Source organism: Monodon monoceros, unplaced genomic scaffold (genome assembly GCF_005190385.1).
Source record: "Monodon monoceros isolate NGI ecotype Baffin Bay Population unplaced genomic scaffold, NGI_Narwhal_1 Super_Scaffold_2, whole genome shotgun sequence".
NCBI classification, from domain to species: domain Eukaryota; kingdom Metazoa; phylum Chordata; class Mammalia; order Artiodactyla; family Monodontidae; genus Monodon; species Monodon monoceros.
The window spans coordinates 104890893-104910118 of NW_021703776.1; the positions used below are offsets into that span (position 1 = coordinate 104890893).

General features: G+C 45.3%; 1 protein-coding gene across 2 annotated transcripts in view; it reads left to right on the forward strand.

The window, feature by feature from the left end:
• Positions 1–1685: 1685 nt before the first annotated feature.
• The window catches only part of WDR60 (WD repeat domain 60), a 44480-nt gene continuing 26939 nt past the window's right edge, over positions 1686–19226 (forward strand). For both annotated transcript variants that reach the window (XM_029234345.1, XM_029234346.1), the window contains exons 1-6: positions 1686–1833; positions 10918–10971; positions 11783–12188; positions 15145–15236; positions 17473–17763; positions 18013–18068. In XM_029234345.1, the coding sequence (XP_029090178.1) occupies positions 1819–1833; positions 10918–10971; positions 11783–12188; positions 15145–15236; positions 17473–17763; positions 18013–18068 (914 nt within the window). In that variant the 5' untranslated portion in view covers positions 1686–1818. The remainder of the gene's footprint in view (positions 1834–10917; positions 10972–11782; positions 12189–15144; positions 15237–17472; positions 17764–18012; positions 18069–19226) is intronic.

Here is a 19226-nt window from a genome sequence, read left to right on the forward strand (position 1 = left end):
TGGATTGCTGCCTGCAACGGAGGATGGATTGGTGGGGCTGGAGTGGAAAAAAATGAGGAAGAGACTCAAGACACATCTTGACAGGAGTTTTGACTGCACTCGGGAGGGGAAGAAGGGTTCTGAGGGTTCCAGGGCCAAGCCCAGCTCATTCATGCAATGTGCGTGTCCGTGACTTAATCTAATACTGTGTCTGATGACTTTGTCATTACAGTCAACAGTCTGAAGCTTTCCCAATATGAGCTGTTTTCTCAGCTGACAGAGAGTGACCCAGTGGTTAAGAGAATGGACTTTGGCGTCAGACCATCCACCACCCTAGCTTTCTGAGTTTAGGCAACTGAATTAATCTTTCTGGCCCTCAGTCTCCTCATCTGAAAAACAGTAACATGCCTATCTCACAGGGACGCTATGAGAATTAAATGAATTACCAAGGGGAAGGTTTCAGTTTGGTGCCTCCTTTGGAGCAGTTCCTAAATAAATCATAGCTATCACTGAAATTACCTTTCCTACCGTCCTTTCCTGTTTGGTTCTTCCTAAGCCCTGCTGAGTGAAAATGAAAAAGGTAGTAGTGGAAACTCCAAAACCGGAGCACAATTAAATATAAAAGGACGATTAGATCTGTTATTAACTTCTCTAAGGCAAGGAGCTGAGTAAATGGCTTTTATGTAGATTGATCCATAAACCGTAATAGTATGTGACTCAAAAACACAACGTCTGAAATATAGTATGTCTACAGAAAAACCATGACATCAAAAGCACAGACCCCTAATAACACGCTCACCGATGTGCTCCTTAGCACACGATTTGAGAGCCTTCTCTCTCTCTCTCGTGTGAAAACGGTAAGTGGAATCTTTTCTAAGTAACATTTGCAGGCTAAACAGACGCGAAACAGTTTGCAGAATCAGGGCTAAATGTCATTTATAACGTGCAACACGGGCGTGGGACCCACACCTCTCCAGCCTTGCAGGTTTAAGGCTGGCTTTTATTTTAAGCTTTAAAGAAAATAGTTGTGGTAAAATAAATGTGAGATGCAGACCATGTGTCTTAGTATTTCAGTCCTCTCGTCTCTTGATTTGTATAAAAACTGCGTCTTTCAACAATTACTCTTTCAGATACTTTGTGATGATTCCTACCAATCCTGCAGAGTGTGTCCTACGAAACAACAACCACAGGCAAAGTAACTCGAGGATCGAGATCCTCCGCAGAAAGAAAGCTCCCTCCGCTCCCGCTTCGAAAGGCGGGTTTGCCTGTTTCCCTGCTGCAGCTCCGGTCCTGCCGGCAGCCGGCGGGCTCAGCCCAGCTTCTTCCCCGCCCCGGAAACACACATCCCACCCGACGAGAGTCCCCGCAGCGTTCAGCCTCCTTCTGCACCTCCCCCTGCTTCCTTTGGGCCTCCCGGGAGTCACAGGATGGCGGTCGCTCAGCGCTCTGCGGCCCCGCCTTTCGGTTGCTAGGAGGCGGGGAAGCGCAGGCGCGCTGGGGGCAGCCGCGTGGCATGCCGGGCCGGCGGTCGCTCGGCGCTCTGCTGCCCCGCCTGTCTGTTGCTAGAAGGCGGGGAGGCGCAGGCGCGCCGCGGGGCATGCCGGTCCGGCGGTTGCTCGGCGCTCCGCTGCACCTCCTACCAGTTGCCAGGAGGCGGGGAGGCGCAGGCGCGCTGGAGGCGGCCGCGGGGCACGCCGGTCGCTTGGCGCTCGGCTATCCAGCCTGCCGGTTGCTAGGAGGCCGGACGCCGGCCCGGCCAAGGGTGTGGGTGCCGGGGCGTCTCCTCCCGGGGCCTGGCCCTGCTGAGGGCAGCGTGGCCGCCCGGTCCTGCGCGCGGCGATGGAGCCCGGGAAGGTGAGTGTGAACGCAGCGCGGGGAGACCCGTCCCCGCCGGGACCGTCCACCTGCTCGCGGGCGGAGGTCGCACCAGGGCCGGGACTGGAATTCTGGCTGCGCGTGCGACCGTGGGAAAGTTACCGACGTGTCTATTTCCCAGCGAATAAATAGGGACAGTACTAGTAGGATTGGATGAGGTTCCACAAATAAAAGTGCTTAGAATGGTGTTATTAACTCACTAACTGTGAACTGTAGTCGTTCCGCTTGTCTGTGGATTCCCGCTAAAAGACGAGGAATTTAGTTTGCACGCATTTCTTCGTACCTTCCCTCCTATTCCATTTTTTTTTTCTATCATCCACTTTTATAATGTTAATAATATGGATTAGGAAGTTAGTGCCCTGGCTGCCCTCCACTTATATTTAAGCTCACAAACTTCCTGACCGCTGTCAGCTTATACACCGGTCCCTTACATTTTCTTTCCTTTTTTACGTTTTTTGAATTTTTGAATTTTATTTTATTTATTTTTTTATACAGCAGGTTCTTAGTAGTCATTCATTTTATTTTTTTTCACACACACATACTGTATTTTATTTTTACAAGAGACAAATAAACTGACACCAAGCATTGTAACTGGATGACCACAACAAAAGCAACAATGATTGCAATTACCAAACACGAAACACACTCACACTGTGTCCTAATATTGATATTCAGTCCAGGAATCCTCCACTGTAACAGCTCCTTTACTTTTTTTTTTTTTTTTTTTTTGTGGTACGCGGGCCTCTCACCGCTGTGGCCTCTCCCGTTGCGGAGCACAGGCTCCGGACGCGCAGGCTCAGCGGCCATGGCTCACGGGCCCAGCCGCTCCGCGGCACGTGGGATCTTCCCAGACCGGGGCACGAACCCGTGTCTCCTGCATTGGCAGGCAGACTCTCAACCACTGCGCCACCAGGGAAGCCCGCAGCTCCTTTACTTTGCAGTGAAAATTGATTTGTATATTTTTTGCCTCTCAGTCCTTGTGGGATTTTTTTTTTGTATTCAAACAGAAAGTAACAAAAATTATAATCATCCTCATCAGTTCACTCAGTCCCATGTAATTAATTTTTTTTATCTTGATCTTTTGTTAGGACTTTTATGAATTCATCAGTTTTCCATTAGAGTTCTGAAAATGCTTATTCATTCAGTTCAGCAGTGTAGTCAGTTACCAGTAGTCATCCATTTTATACACATCAGTGTATACATGTCAATACCAATCTCCCATTCATCCCACCACCACTCCCCCGCCACTCTCCCCCCTGGTGTCTGTATGTTTGTTCTCTACTTCTGTGTCTCAATTTCTGCCCTGTAAACCAGTTCATCTGTACCATTTTTCTAGGTTACATATATATGCATTAATATACGATATTTATTTTTCTCTTTCTGGCTTACTTCACTCTGTATGGCAGTCTCTAGATCCATCCACGTCTCTACACCTGACTCAATTTCGTTCCTTTTTATGGCTGAGTAATATTCCATTGTATACATGTGCCACATCTTCTTTATCCATTCATTTGTCGATGGACACTTAGGTTGCTTCCATGTCCTGGCTATTGTAAACAGTGCTGCCGTGAACACTAGGGGGCATGTGTCTTTTTGAATTATGGTTTTCTCAGTGTATATGCCCTGTAGTGGGATTGCTGGGTCATATGGTAATACTGTTTTTAGTTTTTTTAAGGAACCTCCACACTGTTCTCCATAGTGGCTGTATCAATTTACATTCCCACCAACAGTACAAGAGGGTTCCCTTTTCTCCACACTCTCTGCAGCATTTGTTGTTTGTAGATTTTCTGACGATGCCCATTCTAACTGGTATGAGGTGATACCTCACTGTAGTTTTGATTTGCATTTCTCTAATAATCAGTGATGTTGAGCAGCTTTTCATGTGCTTCTTGGCCATCTTTATGTCTTCTTTGGAGAAATGTCTGTTTAGGTCTTCTGCCCATTTTTTGGATTGGGTTGTTTGCTTCTTTAATGTTGAGCTGCATGAGCTATTTATATATTTTGGAGATTAATCCTTTGTCCCTTGATTCATTTGCAAATACTTTCTCCCATTCTGAGGGCTGTCTTTTAGTCTTGTTTATGGTTTCCTTTGCTGTGCAAAAGCTTTGAAGTTTCATTAGGTCCCATTTGTTTAGTTTTGTTTTTATTTCCATTACTGTAGGAGGTGGATCAAAAAAGATCTTGCTCTAGTTTATGTCAAAGAGTGTTCTTCCTATGTTTTCCTCTAAGAGTTTTATAGTGCCCCGTCTTACATTTAGCTATCTAATCCATTTTGAGTTTATTTTTGTGTATGGTGTTAGGGAGTGTTCTAATTTCATTCTTTTACATGTAGCTGTCCAGTTTTCCCAGCACCACTTATTGAAGAGACTGCCTTTTCTCCATTGTATATCCTTGCCTCCTTTGTCATAGATTAGTTGACCATAGGTGCGTGGGTTTATCTCTGGGCTTTCTATCTTGTTCCATTGATCTATATTTCTGTTTTTGTGCCAGTACCATATTGTCTTGATTACTGTAGCTTCGTAGTATAGTCTGAAGTCAGGGAGTCTGATTCCTCCAGCTCCTTTTTTTTCCCTCAAGATTGCTTTGGCTATTCAGGGTCTTTTGTGTCTCCATACAGATTTTAAGATTTTTTGTTCTAGTTCTGTAAAAAATGCTGTTGGTAATTTGATAGGGATTGCATTGAATCTGTAGATTGCTTTGGGTAGTATAGTCATTTTCACAATATTGATTCTTCCAATCCAAGAACATGGTGTATCTCTCCATCTGTTTGTATCATCTTTAATTTCTTTCCTCAGTGTCTTATAGTTTTCTGCATACAGGTCTTTTGTCTTAGGTAGGTTTATTCCTAGGTATTTTATTCTTTTTGTTGCAGTGGTAAATGGGAGTGTTTCCTTAATTTCTCTTTCAGATTTTTCATTATTAGTATATAGGAATGCAAGAGATTTCTGTGCATTAATTTTGTATCCTGCAAATTTACCAAATTCATTGATTAGTTCTAGTAGTTTTCTGGTGTCATCTTTAGGATTCTCTGTGTATGGTATCATGTCATCTGCAAACAGTGACAGTTTTACTTCTTCTTTTCTAATTTGTATTCCTTTTATTTCTTTTTCTTCTCTGATTGCCATGGCTAGGACTTCCAAAGCTATGTTGAATAATAGTGGTGAGAGTTGACATCCTTGTCTTGTTCCTGATCTTAGAGGAAATGCTTTCAGTTTTTCACCATTGAGAATGATATTTGCTGTGGGTTTGTCATATATGGCCTTTGTTATGTTGAGGTAGGTTCCCTCTATGCCCACTTTCTGGAGAGTTTTTATCATAAATGGGTGTTGAGTTTTGTCAAAAGCTTTTTCTGCATCTATTGAGATGATCATATGGTTTTTATTCTTCAACTTGTTAATATGGTGTATCACATTGATTGATTTGCATATATTGTAGAATCCTTGCATCCCTGGTATGAATCCCACTTGATCATGGTGTATGATCCTTTTAACGTGCTGTTGGATTCTGTTTGCTAGTATTTTGTTGAGGATTTTTGCATCTATATTAATCAGTGATATTGGTCTGTAATTTTCTTTTTTTGTAGTATCTTTGTCTGGTTTTGGTATCAGGGTGATGGTGGCCTCATAGAATGAGTTTGGGAGTGTTCCTTCCTCTGCAGTTTTTTGGAAGAGTTTGAGAAGGATGGGTGTTAGCTGTTCTCTAAATGTTTGATAGAATTCACCTGTGAAGCCATCTGGTCCTGGACTTTTGTTTGTTGGAAGATTTTTAATCACAGTTTCAATTTCATTACTTGTGATTGGTCTGTTCATATTTTCTGTTTCTTTTTGGTTCAGTCTTGGAAGGTTATACCTTTCTAAGAATTTGTCCATTTCTTCCAGGTTGTCCATTTTATTTGCATAGAGTTGCTTGTAGTAATCTCTTAGAATGCTTTGTATTTCTGAGGTGTCTATTGTAACTTCTCCTTTTTCATTTCTAATTTTATTGATTTGAGTCCTCTCCCTCTTTTTCTTGATGAGTCGGCCTAATGGTTTATCAATTTTCCTTATCTTCTCAAGGAACCAGCTTTTAGTTTTATTGATTCTTGCTATTGCTTTCTTTGTTTCTATTTCATTTATTCCTGCTCTGATCTTTATGATTTCTTTCCTTCTGCTAATTTTGGGTTTTGTTTGTTCTTCTTTCTCTAGTTCCTTTAGGTGTAAGGTTAGGTTGTTTATTTGAGATTTTTCTTGTTTCTTGAGGTAGGCTTGTATAGCTATAAACTTCCCTCTTAGAACTGCTTTTGCCACATCCCATAGGTTTTGGATCGTCGTGTTTTCATTGTCATTTGTCCTTAGGTATTTTTTGATTTCCTCTTTGATTTCTTCAGTGATCTCTTGGTTATTTAGTAACGTATTGTTTAGCCTCCATGTGTCTGTGTCTTTTATGTTTTTTTCCCTGTAATTCATTTCTAATCTCATAGTGTTGTGGTCAGAAAAGATGCTTGATATGATTTCAATTTTCTTAAATTTACTGAGGCTTGATTTATGACCCAAGATGTGATCTATCCTGGAGAATGTTCCATGCGTACTTGAGAAGAAAGTGTAATCTGCTGTTTTTGGATGGAATGTCTTATAAATATCAATTACATCTATCTGGTCTATCGTGTCATTTAAAGCTTGTGTTTCCTTATTAATTTTCTATTTGGATGATCTGTCCATTGGTGTAAGTGAGGTGTTAAAGTCCCCCACTATTATTGTGTTACTGTTGATTTCCTCTTTTAGAGCTGTTAGCAGTTGCCTTATGTATTGAGGTGCTCTTATGTTGGGTGCATATATATTTACAATTGTTATATCTTCTTCTTGGATTGTTCCCTTGATCATTATGTAGTGTCCTTCCTTCCTTGTCTCTTGTAACATTCTTTATTTTAAAGTCTATTTTTTCTGATATGAGTATAGCTACTCCAGCTTTCTTTTGATTTCCATTTGCATGGAATATCTTTTTCCATCCCCTCACTTTCAGTCTGTATGTGTCCCTAGGTCTGAAGTGGGTCTCTTGTAGACAGCATATATATGAGTCTTGTTTTTGTATCCATTCAGCAAGCCTGTGTCTTTTGGTTGGAGCATTTAATCCATTCATGTTTAAGGTAATTATCGATATGTATGTTCCTGTGACTATTTTCTTAATTGTTTTGGGTTTGTTTTCGTAGGTCCTTTTCTTCTCATGTGTTTCCCACTTAGAGAAGTTCCTTTAGCATTTGTTGTAGAGCTGGTTTGGTGGTGCTGAATTCTCTTAGCTTTTGCTTGTCTGTAAAGCTTTTGATTTCTCCATCGAATCTGAATGAAATCCTAGCTGGGTAGAGTAATCTTGGTTGTATGTTCTTCCCTTTCATCACTTTAAGTATATCATGCCACTCCCTTCTGGCTTGTAGAGTTTCTGCTGAGAAATCAGCTGTTAACCCTATGGGAGTTCCCTTGTATGTTATTTGTCATTTTACCCTTGCTGCTTTCAATAAGTTTTCTTTGTCTTTAATTTTTGCCAATTTGATTATTATGTGTCTCAGCGTGTTTCTCCTTTGGTTTATCCTGCCTGGGTCTCTCTGTGCTTCCTGGACTTGGGTGGCTATTTCCTTTCCCATGTTAGGGAAGTTTTCAACTATAATCTCTTCAAATATTTTCTCGGGTCCTTTCTCTCTCTCTTCTCCTTCTGGGACCCCTATAATGCGAATGTTGTTGCATTTAATGTTGTCCCAGAGGTCTCTTAGGCTGTCTTCATTTCCTTTCACTCTTTTTTCTTTATTCTGTTCCACAGCAGTGAATTCCACCATTCTGTCTTCCAGGTCACTTATCCGTTCTTCTGCCTCAGTTATTCTGCTATTGATTCCTTCTAGTGTATTTTCTTTTTCAGTTACTGTATTGTTCATCTCTGTTTGTTTGTTCTTTAATTCTTCTAGATCTTTGTTAAACATTTCTTGCATCTTCTCTATCTTTGCCTCCATTCTTTTTCGGTCCTGGATCATCTTCACTATCATTATTCTGAATTCTTTTTCTGGAAGGTTGCCTATCTCCACTTCATTTAGTTGTTTTTCTGGGTTTTTATCTTGTTCCTTCATCTGGTACATAGCCCTGTGCCTTTTCATCTTTTGTATCTTTCTGTGAGTGGGGTTTTTGTTCCATAGGCTGCAGGATTGTAGTTCTTGCTTCTGCTGCCTGCCCTCTGGTGGATGAGGCTATCTAAGAGGCTTGTGCAAGTTTCCTGACGGGAGGGACTGGTGGTGGTAGAGCTGGCTGTTACTCTGGTGGGCAGAGCTCAGTAAAAGTTTAATCAGCTTGTCTGCTGATGGGTGGGGCTGTGTCCCCTCCCTGTTGGTGTTTGGCCTAAGACCCAACACTGGAGCCTACCCGGGCTCTTTGGTGGGGCTAATGGTGGACTTTGGGAGGGCTCACGCCAAGGAGTACTTCCCAGAACTTCTGCTGCCAGTGTCCCACGGTGAGCCACAGCCACCCCCTGCCTGTGCAGGAGACCCTCCAACACTAGCAGGTAGGTCTGGTTCAGTCTCCTATGGGGTCACTGCTCCTTCCACTGGGTCCCGAATTGCACACTGCTTTGTGTGTGCCCTCCAAGAGTAGAGTCTCTGTTTCCCCCAGTCCTGTCGAAGTCCTGCAGTCAAATCCCGCTAGCCTTCAAAGTCTGATTCTCTCGGAATTCCTCCTCCCATTGCCGGACCCCCACGTTTGGAAGCCTGACGTGTGGTTCAGAACCTTCAATCCAGTGGGTGGACTTCTGTGGTCTAAGTGTTCTCCAGTTTGTGAGTCACCCACCCAGCAGTTATGGGATTTGATTTTACTGTGATTGCGCCCCTCGTACTGTCTCATTGTGGCCTCTCCTTTGTATTTGGATGTGGGCTATCTTTTCTGGTGAGTTCCAGTGTCTTCCTGTCGATGGTTGTTCAGCAGTTAGTTGTGATTCCGGTGTTCTCGCAAGTGGGAGTGAGAGCACGTCCTTCTACTCCGCCATCTTGAACCAATCTCTCTACATTTTCATAAGTTATTCCATCACTTAAGTTTTCTGTGATTTGTTTATAGAATGTTTTAAAAGTTGTGTTAACCAAAATTTTAGAAATGGAGACTTGATGGAGATAAAAACGTGTTTATTTGGCGTTTGTTATGACTGCAGCCTGGGAGACACAGATTCAAGCTCTTGAACTGTGTTCTTTCAGCTGCAAAGTGAGGGCGGCTTATAAAGGCAAAACGGTTAGCTCCATGAGCTGTTTGTCAAGAATTATCATTGGCGCTTGGAAGAAGTGAGGGCTTGGCTGGGGTCCTCGCAGCTGGCAGGTGCTGTTCTGATGACTGGTAGTGTTCTTGGATCTGGTGCAGTTCAGGAAAAGTTCAGGTTCTCAGTGGTGCAGGTACGTGTCTGAGACCAGATCCTCAATGGCCACCGCTTTTGTTTGCCTGAACTGGGATCACTGCATTATAATGTCGGTCTGTCATCAGTTATCATACGGTGATTATATAGGCAGTGTCCACTGCAGAGCTATGTGGTGTGATTGGATCAGGAAGGACATCGAGCAGTGTGAACACGTACATACCTGTATGTACAGGTAAGTAGGAGGGGTATGTCTGTATTTAGGTTACCCTTAGATAAGGAGGTTGGAGGTTCTGCTGTTCAGGCAGCTCTCCTGGGGTTTTCTTTTGTTTTCAGGGTGGGGTTTCTTCCTCCCGCAGGAGGAAATGCTGCCTGCCTACTTGGAGCGTCAGTTTTAATTTACTTGCCTGCCTGCCTCACGGGGCAGAACCCTGGCTGAGTGGAGGGCACGGGGCAGGGGGGCTCCTGGTCTGAAGCGCTGTGGTCTCACGTACACGGGCTGTGCGTGGAGTTTCTAGGGATACATGTGACACATGGGGCTGTGTTGGGCACAAGGAGCTCTGTGTCATTTTACAGCTTTAAAAATTTACAAGAGAAAAAAGAAAGGAAAGAAAGAAAAGCTTCAGGATGAAGTAAAGCCTGAAGCTGGGTTTTGTTGGTGAAAACGGAAGAGGCGGCCAGGAAGCCCTGGGGTCTCTGGTGATCTGTTGCCTTCAGGTGTTTTTACTCTATTGGCCTCAGTAATACAATCACAGCCGTTAAGAGCCCGTTTCCCACACACTGGTCACAGAGGCTACCCGCTCCACAAGCAGCGCATATGCTCTCTGTCGGGTTTGGCCCATTTGTTTGGAAAGGGTCACGTATTAAACCTCTCTAAAGAGCAGTTAACTTGAGAGAGAAAACATTTTAAAGTTCAGCAGCTGCAGGTTATAGCTATGCTAACTGCCGCTGACCATCTTCACCGTGTCTTACCGTGGACCCCTTTTGCTAAATCGACCAATTTATCAGAAAAGAATACGTGTTCCAGTGACAGCAGAGCACGATGTACTTTCTGGTTGTACTTTGGTAGATTCTTGGCCTGGTTGCTTTTTATTTATTTCTCCTTAGAGTGTTTATGAGCTGTTGTGAATTTTTTTCTGCTTCCCTCATTTTCACATCAACAGGAAAATTTTTGGTGGCTGATCCGTGAATATGTTTTCATTTTCACTTGTACTCCATTTGCTTTAAATTTTAAACACACCAAATCGCCCTGTATAAGGCAGAGTGTCTCAAAGGGAAATGAGGTAGACAGGGTAGATTTATCTTGTTCTCTATGGGAAAACATCCTTGGTGGTTTTTGTTATTTATCACCCCGTGCGTGTGGCCGGAGCCCCTTGTTGTGGGCTTGTGTGCTCTTAGCACCTGAAGAGGCACCTGCCCGGCACAGATCCCACCGAGGAGTCCGCCCTGAGTCCACCGAGGGGAGGTGGGGCTGGGTGCCTGTGGTGGGCCCGAGCCTTGGAGCAGCATGAATATGAAGTAGCCTGTGATCATTTGTGGGTAATTTAAAAAAATTGGTGTTCGTATTGCCTTTTATTCTTGTAGATAGACAGTAATTTCTGGCATACCGAGGATTGCCATTGACTGAAATGGTCTGATGAAAAATCAGCTCACTGGAGCATAAAAAATTAGATACTTTAAACTTTAAAAATTCTAACTCTATACTTTTCTTTTTAGAGAAGAACCAAAGATGATACTTGGAAAGAAGATGAGCTCAGAAAACACCTTTGGGTAATATATTTTAAAGATTTGGGCAAAAAGATTTGAGTTGGGGTCTGTTTGGACCCTGGATGGTAATCTTGCACAGTGTTACCGGGTTCTCAGCTCTGCACAACTTTGCTTCCATGTGGCTCATTTCAGAGGTGGTTTGACTCAGAGATAAAGCCATGTGGTTAATTGCTCTGGAACCCTCTTGGATCGGGTTTTCCGTCCCAGTTCGGCCCAGCATTCCACCAGTCAGGTTTCTGTCAGCGTTCAGAGCTCAGGCCTTGTGAGTGTGTGAGTGTGTGTGCGCGTGTGTGGTCTGTGTGCATGTGTGTGCGGGGCTGAGGGGTTGCAATCAAGACCTCCTGAGAGGGGGCTTCCCCGGTGGTCCGGCAGTGTTTCAGACTCCGTGCTTCCAGTGCGGGGGGGGGGGGGGGGGGCTCGGGTTCGATCCTGGTCATGGAACTAAGATCCCGCATGCTGCGCAGCATGGCCAAACAAAAGACCTCCTGAGAGTTTCCGACAAGGGTCCTTGTTCCTTGAGGGGGGCCCCGGCGGATAGTGTCCTGGAGACTTTCCCGCACAGCCTCAGCGCCCCTTTCTTTTCTTTCTGACCCACGTAGCGCTTTAGGTTTGATCTGCCAGCACACGGGGACGTCCCTGTAAGTGGGCGCCTCGCCAAGCACGGGCTGCCAAGCTGAGCCCGCTTCTGCGGGTTCCAGAGTCTACGTCCCGGCCCGTCGTGCCGGGACGGGGAGCAGTTGACGCCAGCGCTTCTTAGGGCCCTTCAGTGAGTGTGAGCCTGGGTTCAGAGCCCCGTTGTCCTTCTGTCGCGCAGGCCGCTCGATCAGCCAGTCCCACGGAAGAGACGAGGCCCAGAGCCAGGAAGCCGCGGAGGGAGTCAGAGGCGGACTGGGCGGACCGCAAAGAGCGCAGACCCAGCATCCCAGACCGTGACGCCGAGTACAGAGACAGCGCGGCCGAGAGGGACGGCCAGGCTGCCGGGGGGCGCCCCCGCGGGGACAGGGACAGGGACAAGACGCGGGACAGCAGGAAGGACAGGGGCCGGCCACAGGAGAAGCACCGGGAGCGGGACGCGGAGAAGCCCCACGGCCGAGCGAAGGAGCGCGAGAGGGGCCGGGCGCGGCCAGCGGAGCTGCGGCAGGTGGCCGCGCACCCCAGCCGGCTGGGTGGCGACCGCGACCGCGACAGGGACCGAGACAGGCCTGAGCGCAGGCGGGCAGGTCTGTGACTCGGGGACACTTTCCTCCTTGGAGGTGGCCCCTCCCGGCTTGTTTTCTCTCCTGGTTTTTATGAAGGTCTCGGCTTTGGCTGTGAAGTGGGAGGCCCCGGTGCTGCACGTGTGTGCTCTTTGCACTCTTTTCTTTCGGGTTATTTTAAAACTCAGTGAACAAAAGGAGTAACAGTTTTCTCATGATTTGCTGGAGTTTTACCATTGAAGTATATTTTAGGTTTATTACCTCAATAGATCGCAATCCACGTTGTAAATAAACAAAAATAATGCTCTTTGATAAAAAAGAATTCCTCAAAAGTGTCAGATTTAAGCCGTATTTAAATATTATTTGTCCAAATTCCTAGGAATTCTAAGGTAGAGGTACATAACTTTTTCCTCCCCAAAATGGATATAAGTATCTTCATTATTTTTTATTATGCAAATAGTGTCTGCTTCCTATAAAAAAATTCAAACTAGCCAACATAAACAAAAAAGGAACATATGAGAAGAGCATGTAGTGACTCTTAGAATCCTCAGGCTGTGAACACGATGGGACTAGGACCTCGGTTTGTGGTCCCTGTTGGAGTGTGTCCCTCCTGTGCAGGGGCTCAGGCCCCGAGGACCCAAGTGTGCATCTCTGCCAGGCTGAATGCTGGGGCAGAGCTGGGGTTAAGAGGGTTATCTCTAATTAAGTTTAACACTGACTACCTTACTATCCATTGCCTCTCTTTAGGATTATTATTTTGATGTTCTTGGTATTTTTAAATTTAATTAAATTTTTAATTTTTAAAATAAATTTATTTATTTAGTTAGTTATGGCTGTGTTGGGTCTTCGTTGCTGTGCACAGGCTTTCTCTAGTTGCAGCGAGCGGTGGCTACTCTTCGTTCCTCTTCATGGGCTTCTCATTGTAGTGGCTTCTCTTGTTGTGGAGCACGGGCTCTAGGCACGTGGGCTTCAGTAGTTGTGGCACATGGGCTTCAGTAGTTGTGGTACACAGACTCAGTAGTTGTGGCACATGGGCTCAGTAGTTGTGGCTCGTGGGCTCTAGGCATGCGGGCTTCAGTAGCTGTGGCATGTGGGCTCAGTAGCTGTGGTGCGCAGGCTCAGTAGTTGTGGCACGCGGGCTCTAGAGCGCAGGCTCAGTAGCTGTGGCACACGGGCTCAGTAGTTGTGGCACGCAGGCTCTAGGTGTGCAGGCTTCAGTAGCTGTGGCACGCGGGCTCAGTAGCTGTGGCGCGTGGGCTCAGTTGTGGCACGTGGGCTTCAGTAGTTGTGGCACGGGGGCTCAGTAGTTGTGGCTTGTGGGCTCTAGGCGTGCGGGCTTCAGTAGCTGTGGCACGTGGGCTTGGTAGTTGTGGTGCACGGGCTCAGTAGTTGTGGCTCGCGGGCTCTAGAGTATAGGCTCAGTAGTTGTGGCGCACAGGCTTAGTTGCTCCACGGCATGTGGGATCTTCCTGGACCAGGGCTGGAACCTGTGTCCCCTGCACTGGCAGGTGGACTCCTAACCATTGTGCCCCCAGGGAAGCCCGGTACTTTTTAGTAATACAGTCTGTTTTGGTTTCAGATCAGTCCTTTGGTCTGCTACCTGATCTGGTTTTTCAGTGCAGTGTTGAGTGGGCTGCTCTGGAGAGACTCATTGCACAACTAGACTCTGACGGTCCTCCCTCCTCCCCTGGTTGTTTTCGTGCCTCTTCTCTCATCTCCTCTGTGTCTCCTCTGTGTCTCCCCTGGATCCCCGGGGCCCTCCCTTCCTTCCTTAGGTCAGAAACCCTGACGGTCATCCTGACCCCCCACTCTTTCTCTCCAGTCTCTTGGAACCCAGCCCTTCACTCCTGTGTACCCCCAGGAGACCCCCCACCGGTTGCTTTGATCTTGTGTACCCCAGGCTCCTAGAAAGTGGTCAGGTTTGGTGAATACTTTCGTTTTTTTGTTTTTTTAATTTATTTATTTATTTATTTATGGCTGCACTGGGTCTTCGTTGCTGCCTGCAGGCTTTCTTTAGTTGCATCAAGCAGGGGCTACTCTTTGTTGCGGTGCGTGGGCTTCTCATTGCGGTGGCTTCTCTTGTTGCAGAGCACGGGCTCTAGGTGTGCGGGCTTCAGTAGTTGTGGCACGTGGGCTCAGTAATTGTGGCTCACAGGCTCTAGAGCGCAGGCTCAGTAGTTGTGGCGCTCGGGCTTAGTTGCTCCGCGGCATATGGGATCTTTCTGGACCAGGGCTCGAACCGGTGTCCCCTGCATTGGCAGGCATATTCTTAACCACTGCGCCACCAGGGAAGCCCCTGGTGAATACTTCTGGAGTGAATGAACTTTGTTTCGATGATCTCTGTATGTTGAATTTTGTCCTCACCTTTAAAAATGTGGATTCTTTTAGTTTTAAGCCTAATAACTTGGTGCAAATTCAAAAATGAAAGTCTAGTTTTTCACTACTGAACGGGGCTGCAGGCGTCACCAGTGACTGAGGTGGCTCTGTTGGGTTCCCCCATGGCAGGGAGAGATCATGGGGTGGGATGGGTGCACCCACTTGCATCACAGGGCCTCCTGCATCCATGTGCCCCAGGCAGCAGGGCTGTGGGAGACCCGGGGCGGGGGGCAGTCCCCCAGTCATCCGAAGCCGGCTTTTGCCTGCAGATGAATGAAGCAGTCTGCCCAGCTGGACTGGACTTTGCTTCCCTGAGCATCTCAGTCCAGGGCAGGAGCTCCAAAGGCCTGTGTTTGGGCCGGGGCCCCTCTCGGGTTCCCAGGCGTTCTTCTGACATGCTTTCCAGGTTTCCTTCTTTATTCCATTTTAAGTTTAGATTCTAGAACTTTCCATTCTTGAGATTGGAGAATGTGTTTTAATTAAAGAATATGTTTTCGTATGTGTTACTGTGTGATATCTACAGTAAAGACTGCAGCAGGATGTTAGAAGATATTTTTGCTGTGCTAAAGTTTGAGAATGTTAAAAGTCCGTTTTATTTTTGTAGTAAGTAAAGCAAGAATTGCAGAGGGGGAACGGAGAGATGAAGACTCTGAGAGAGGAGATGAGGAGAGAGAAAGGAGATACCGAGAAAGAAAGGTATGCAGGGCGAGGCCTGGGAGGGGCTCCAGCTGCAAAGCTCAGGGCGCTCAGGCACAGGCGTTAGAGGGCTTCTGAAAAATACTGTAAAACGGAATCTAAGACCTAAGACAGTTCTCAGGCACTAAGTTCTCACAGGCAAGTGTGTTTCTCCAATTCCAAGAGTAAACCTTGGTTATCTTGGAAAATTTACAAAATGCAAATAATAATAAGAGAAAAAATAAAAAACAGAGATAATTACTGATAATGTTTAGATATATGCCCTATAGGTTTATGTACATATATTCATATAAGTGTATGTGTTTGGATATGTACATAGAAGTTTTATTTTCTTAAGTTGGATTTTTACTGTTTTGTAACTGTTCTGATGCACTTGGAGCATTTTTCCTGAGCTGTCACGTCTGTCTATAGGTTTATGTACATATATTCATATAAGTGTATGTGTTTGGATATGTGCATAGAAGCTTTATTTCCTTACGTTGGATTTTTACTGTTTTGTAACTGTCCTGATGCACTTGGAGCATTTTTCTGAGCTGTCACGTCTGTCTATATAGTATTTTAACACCTGCATAATACAGTATTCAATGATGTTTTCTGGACACATCTGCTTTTTTTTGGATACTTATGTTGCTTCTAAATTTTTTTGGTATTGTAAAGACATCCATGGTATAAACTTCTTGCGTTTATTCATAATTATTTCCTTATGATTAATTTCTGGAAGTGAACTTGCTAGATCAAAGTAAGTGTTACCCCATTTGTTTTACGTTAGACTGTAATTGTTCATACATCAGAGTGTGATTCCCCATGTCCTAAGCAGCAAGTGGGCATTATCATAATTTTTAACATTTGCTAATTTGATTCAGAAGCAGAGGGTATTTTAAAAAAATACTTATTTTTATTTTTTTATTTATTTGGTTGTGCTGGGTCTTAGTTGTGGCAGGTAGGCTCCTTAGCTGTGGCTCGCTGGCTCCTTAGTTGTGGCATGTAACTCTTAGTTGCGGCATGCATGTGAGATCTATTTCCCCGACCAGGGATCGAACCTGGGCCCCCTGCATTGGGAGCACAGAGTCTTATCCACTGGACCACCAGGGAAGTCCCCAAAGGGCATTTTATAAAAGGGTTTATTGTCCTATTATTAGTTACTACCTGCGTACGTCTGCATACTTGTCTAGTGGGGTGTATTGTTAACTTTAAGAGTACTTTAAAGATGAGCTCTCTGCTAGTTATATATGTCAGTGTTCTGTTTGTTTTACTGTGCAGTTGTTATTTTTATAAGTAAGTTTAAAGTTATGAAGTAGTCAGGTCTGTCTTTCCTTATTTCTGTTGTTGTTGTGATGCTTGGAGAGCCCTCTTCCCCACGCTGGTGTCATGTAAGGAGTCGCCTGTGTTTTGTTCTGGGTCCTCATAATTTTTTAACGGTAAATCTTTAATTCCCTTCAAATTCAGTCTGTGATGGGTGTGCAGGAATCTAACTTCACACCTGAGGAGCCTCTCCATGTTTCTCTTTGGGAAGGTTATCCTGGTGGCCATGAGCAGAGCGGGTGGGGGCTGGAGGGGATGGAACCACGGGGAACAGAGGCGGAGGAGGCCCTGAGTGAACGGAGAAGGACGGTTCAGTTTGGGTCCTGCTGAGACATGGTGGTGATGCTCCCCGAACCGGGCGCTCATGACCCACTGTGTAAGCTCGCAGATCGCTGCCTTGTGGCCTCGGCACCCGTGGTCCCTGGACATCCCTGGAGGCTTGGGGGATGCAGGGATGGCTGAACCATCTCCCTGCGGGTGGGGGCAGACATGTGAGCTGTGTGCCATGAAGAGAGGCGCAGTGTGCGCCCAGGAAAGCGGATGTCCTTCCAGACAAGTTACATGGCTCTCTGAGGAGGGCCTTGCGTGTTGGTAGCGCTCAGGACGCGGGGGAGTCGAGGAGAGGGCGGCAGGAAGGGCAAGGGTGTCCGCCATGCAGAGGAGTTGGGACGATGCTCCTCCTTAGGGTGAGGCTGCTGGCTGCGGTGTCTGTTGTCGTGTGTGTGTGTGTGTGTGTGTGTGTGTGTGTGTAGTCTGCGTGGTTTCCTTTCCCATCGCCAGGTGAGTATGGGAAGGTGCCCGTGGCAGGGTGGCAGGACAGGGGAGCGAGAGCCAGGGGAGCTCTGTGTCTTCCCCTGTGTTTGCTGTAATGTGTATATAAGACAGCAGGCGTCTGTTTTACACGCTCATGTGTTTTTCAATGTCACGTCCAAAGTTGCAGTATGGTGACAGCAAAGACAATCCTCTCAAGTATTGGCTCTATAAAGAAGAAGGTGAAAGACGACACAGGAAGCAGAAAGAGCCAGACAGAGAAAAGAAACATCGAGAAAAAAGCAGCACAAGGGAGAAAAGAGAGAAGTATTCAAAAGAAAAAAGCAATTCATTCTCTGACAAGGAAGGGGAAGAAAGGCATAAAGAAAAACGCCATAAAGAAGGCTTCCATGTGGACGAGGAGAAGCGCCGAAGCAGCGTGGGCAAGAAGGAGCACAGGAGGAGGGAGGCTGAGGTACCATTTCCTGACGCGTCAGCCCCCTCAGAGAAGGGCGCATCCCCTTTTGGTGTACCTTATTCACCTCCCTTATGTCAAGCCCCTTATTTACTAAAGAGAGGTTGTAAAAACCGTTATTTTAAGAGATGCCTGTAACATCGATGCTGTTGTTAAATTTTGAGCTCATGACTTCCTTTACAGAGCTCACTAATTATGGTTAATTCATTATGATATACTAATTAATGGTTATGGAATTTTTTTTGATAGAATGGTGAACGCAGAAATCGAGGTGCAAGTTCGAAGAGAGATGGGACTGGAAGCGAGTAAGGAATATTCGTCCTTTGGTTGTTTATTCTGTTTACAACACAGTTCTCACACAATGCTTCAAAATGAATTTTTCTTGTTGGGCCTGATTAGGGCCAGTAAGTGAGAATAAATTATAGATGCACCTCATTTACTCTCAATGCAAGCCCTCTAAATTGTATTTTTGGTGTACTCGTGTACTCGTGGAGCTTGGAAGCTTGTTATATCAATGAATCATTAGTCCTGTTCTGCCTTTTACATACTTGCTCATGCAGCATTAGACCGTCCACCCTCACATGGGGGACCGATTCGCTTGGGAGTCTCTGCTTTGCGAGGGGAGAGCGTCTGCAGGTGGGCTGTTGGGCACCTTTTACCGGCCTATGGTTCACCTCCCCTAAACACTAAGCGCAGACACGCCCGCAGACCACCGCTGCCCAGTGTTTGGAAGTCAGACAAAGGCCAGGGCATTGACCAGGCCGCTGCACATCTGCATCTTCCCTGAGATGTTGGGTGGCCCTTTGGAGCCTCATCTTTTCTGGTGAAGCTTGGATGATACCTATTTTGTGCGGTTCATGAAGATTACAGATTAGAGTTTGTGTGTAAACCCTCGTTTTGTATACGAGCTCTGCGTTGTAACTTGTTCTTTGTGACAACTATATTTGGTAATTCTTCTTCGCAGATTAGGAAGACTCAGGTTAAATGCCTTGCCCCAATTCTTACAAGTTTGAACAAAGTTAGTTCTTAAACCTGGGGGTGCAGATTCCTGGATTTTATATTGCAGATCTGCTGGAATGCACAGTGAAGCTTTTGCTTGGTTCTGTATGTTTTTAAACATATGCTGTATTGAATTGGTATGAATGTAAGTTCCAAAAATTGAAAATCAACTTGCGATTTTGAAAGCCTTTATTTTAGGTCCCAGGTAAACATATAAAATATGATTAAAGAATAGAACATATTTCAAGATAAATCTTTCTTTTGGAAATACAAATATTATATTAAACACAAAATAACGTTTGGGAGATTCTCTAATAAAATTACAGGAATATTCTAGAACTCTTATAAGGATTTAGAGTCATACACAAACACAAGTTTGTTAAAACACATAGTTTCTTCTCTCTCTACTGAAGATATTTCTTATCTTGTACTACTGCTAAAATAGTAAAAATAGTTTTAAAAAG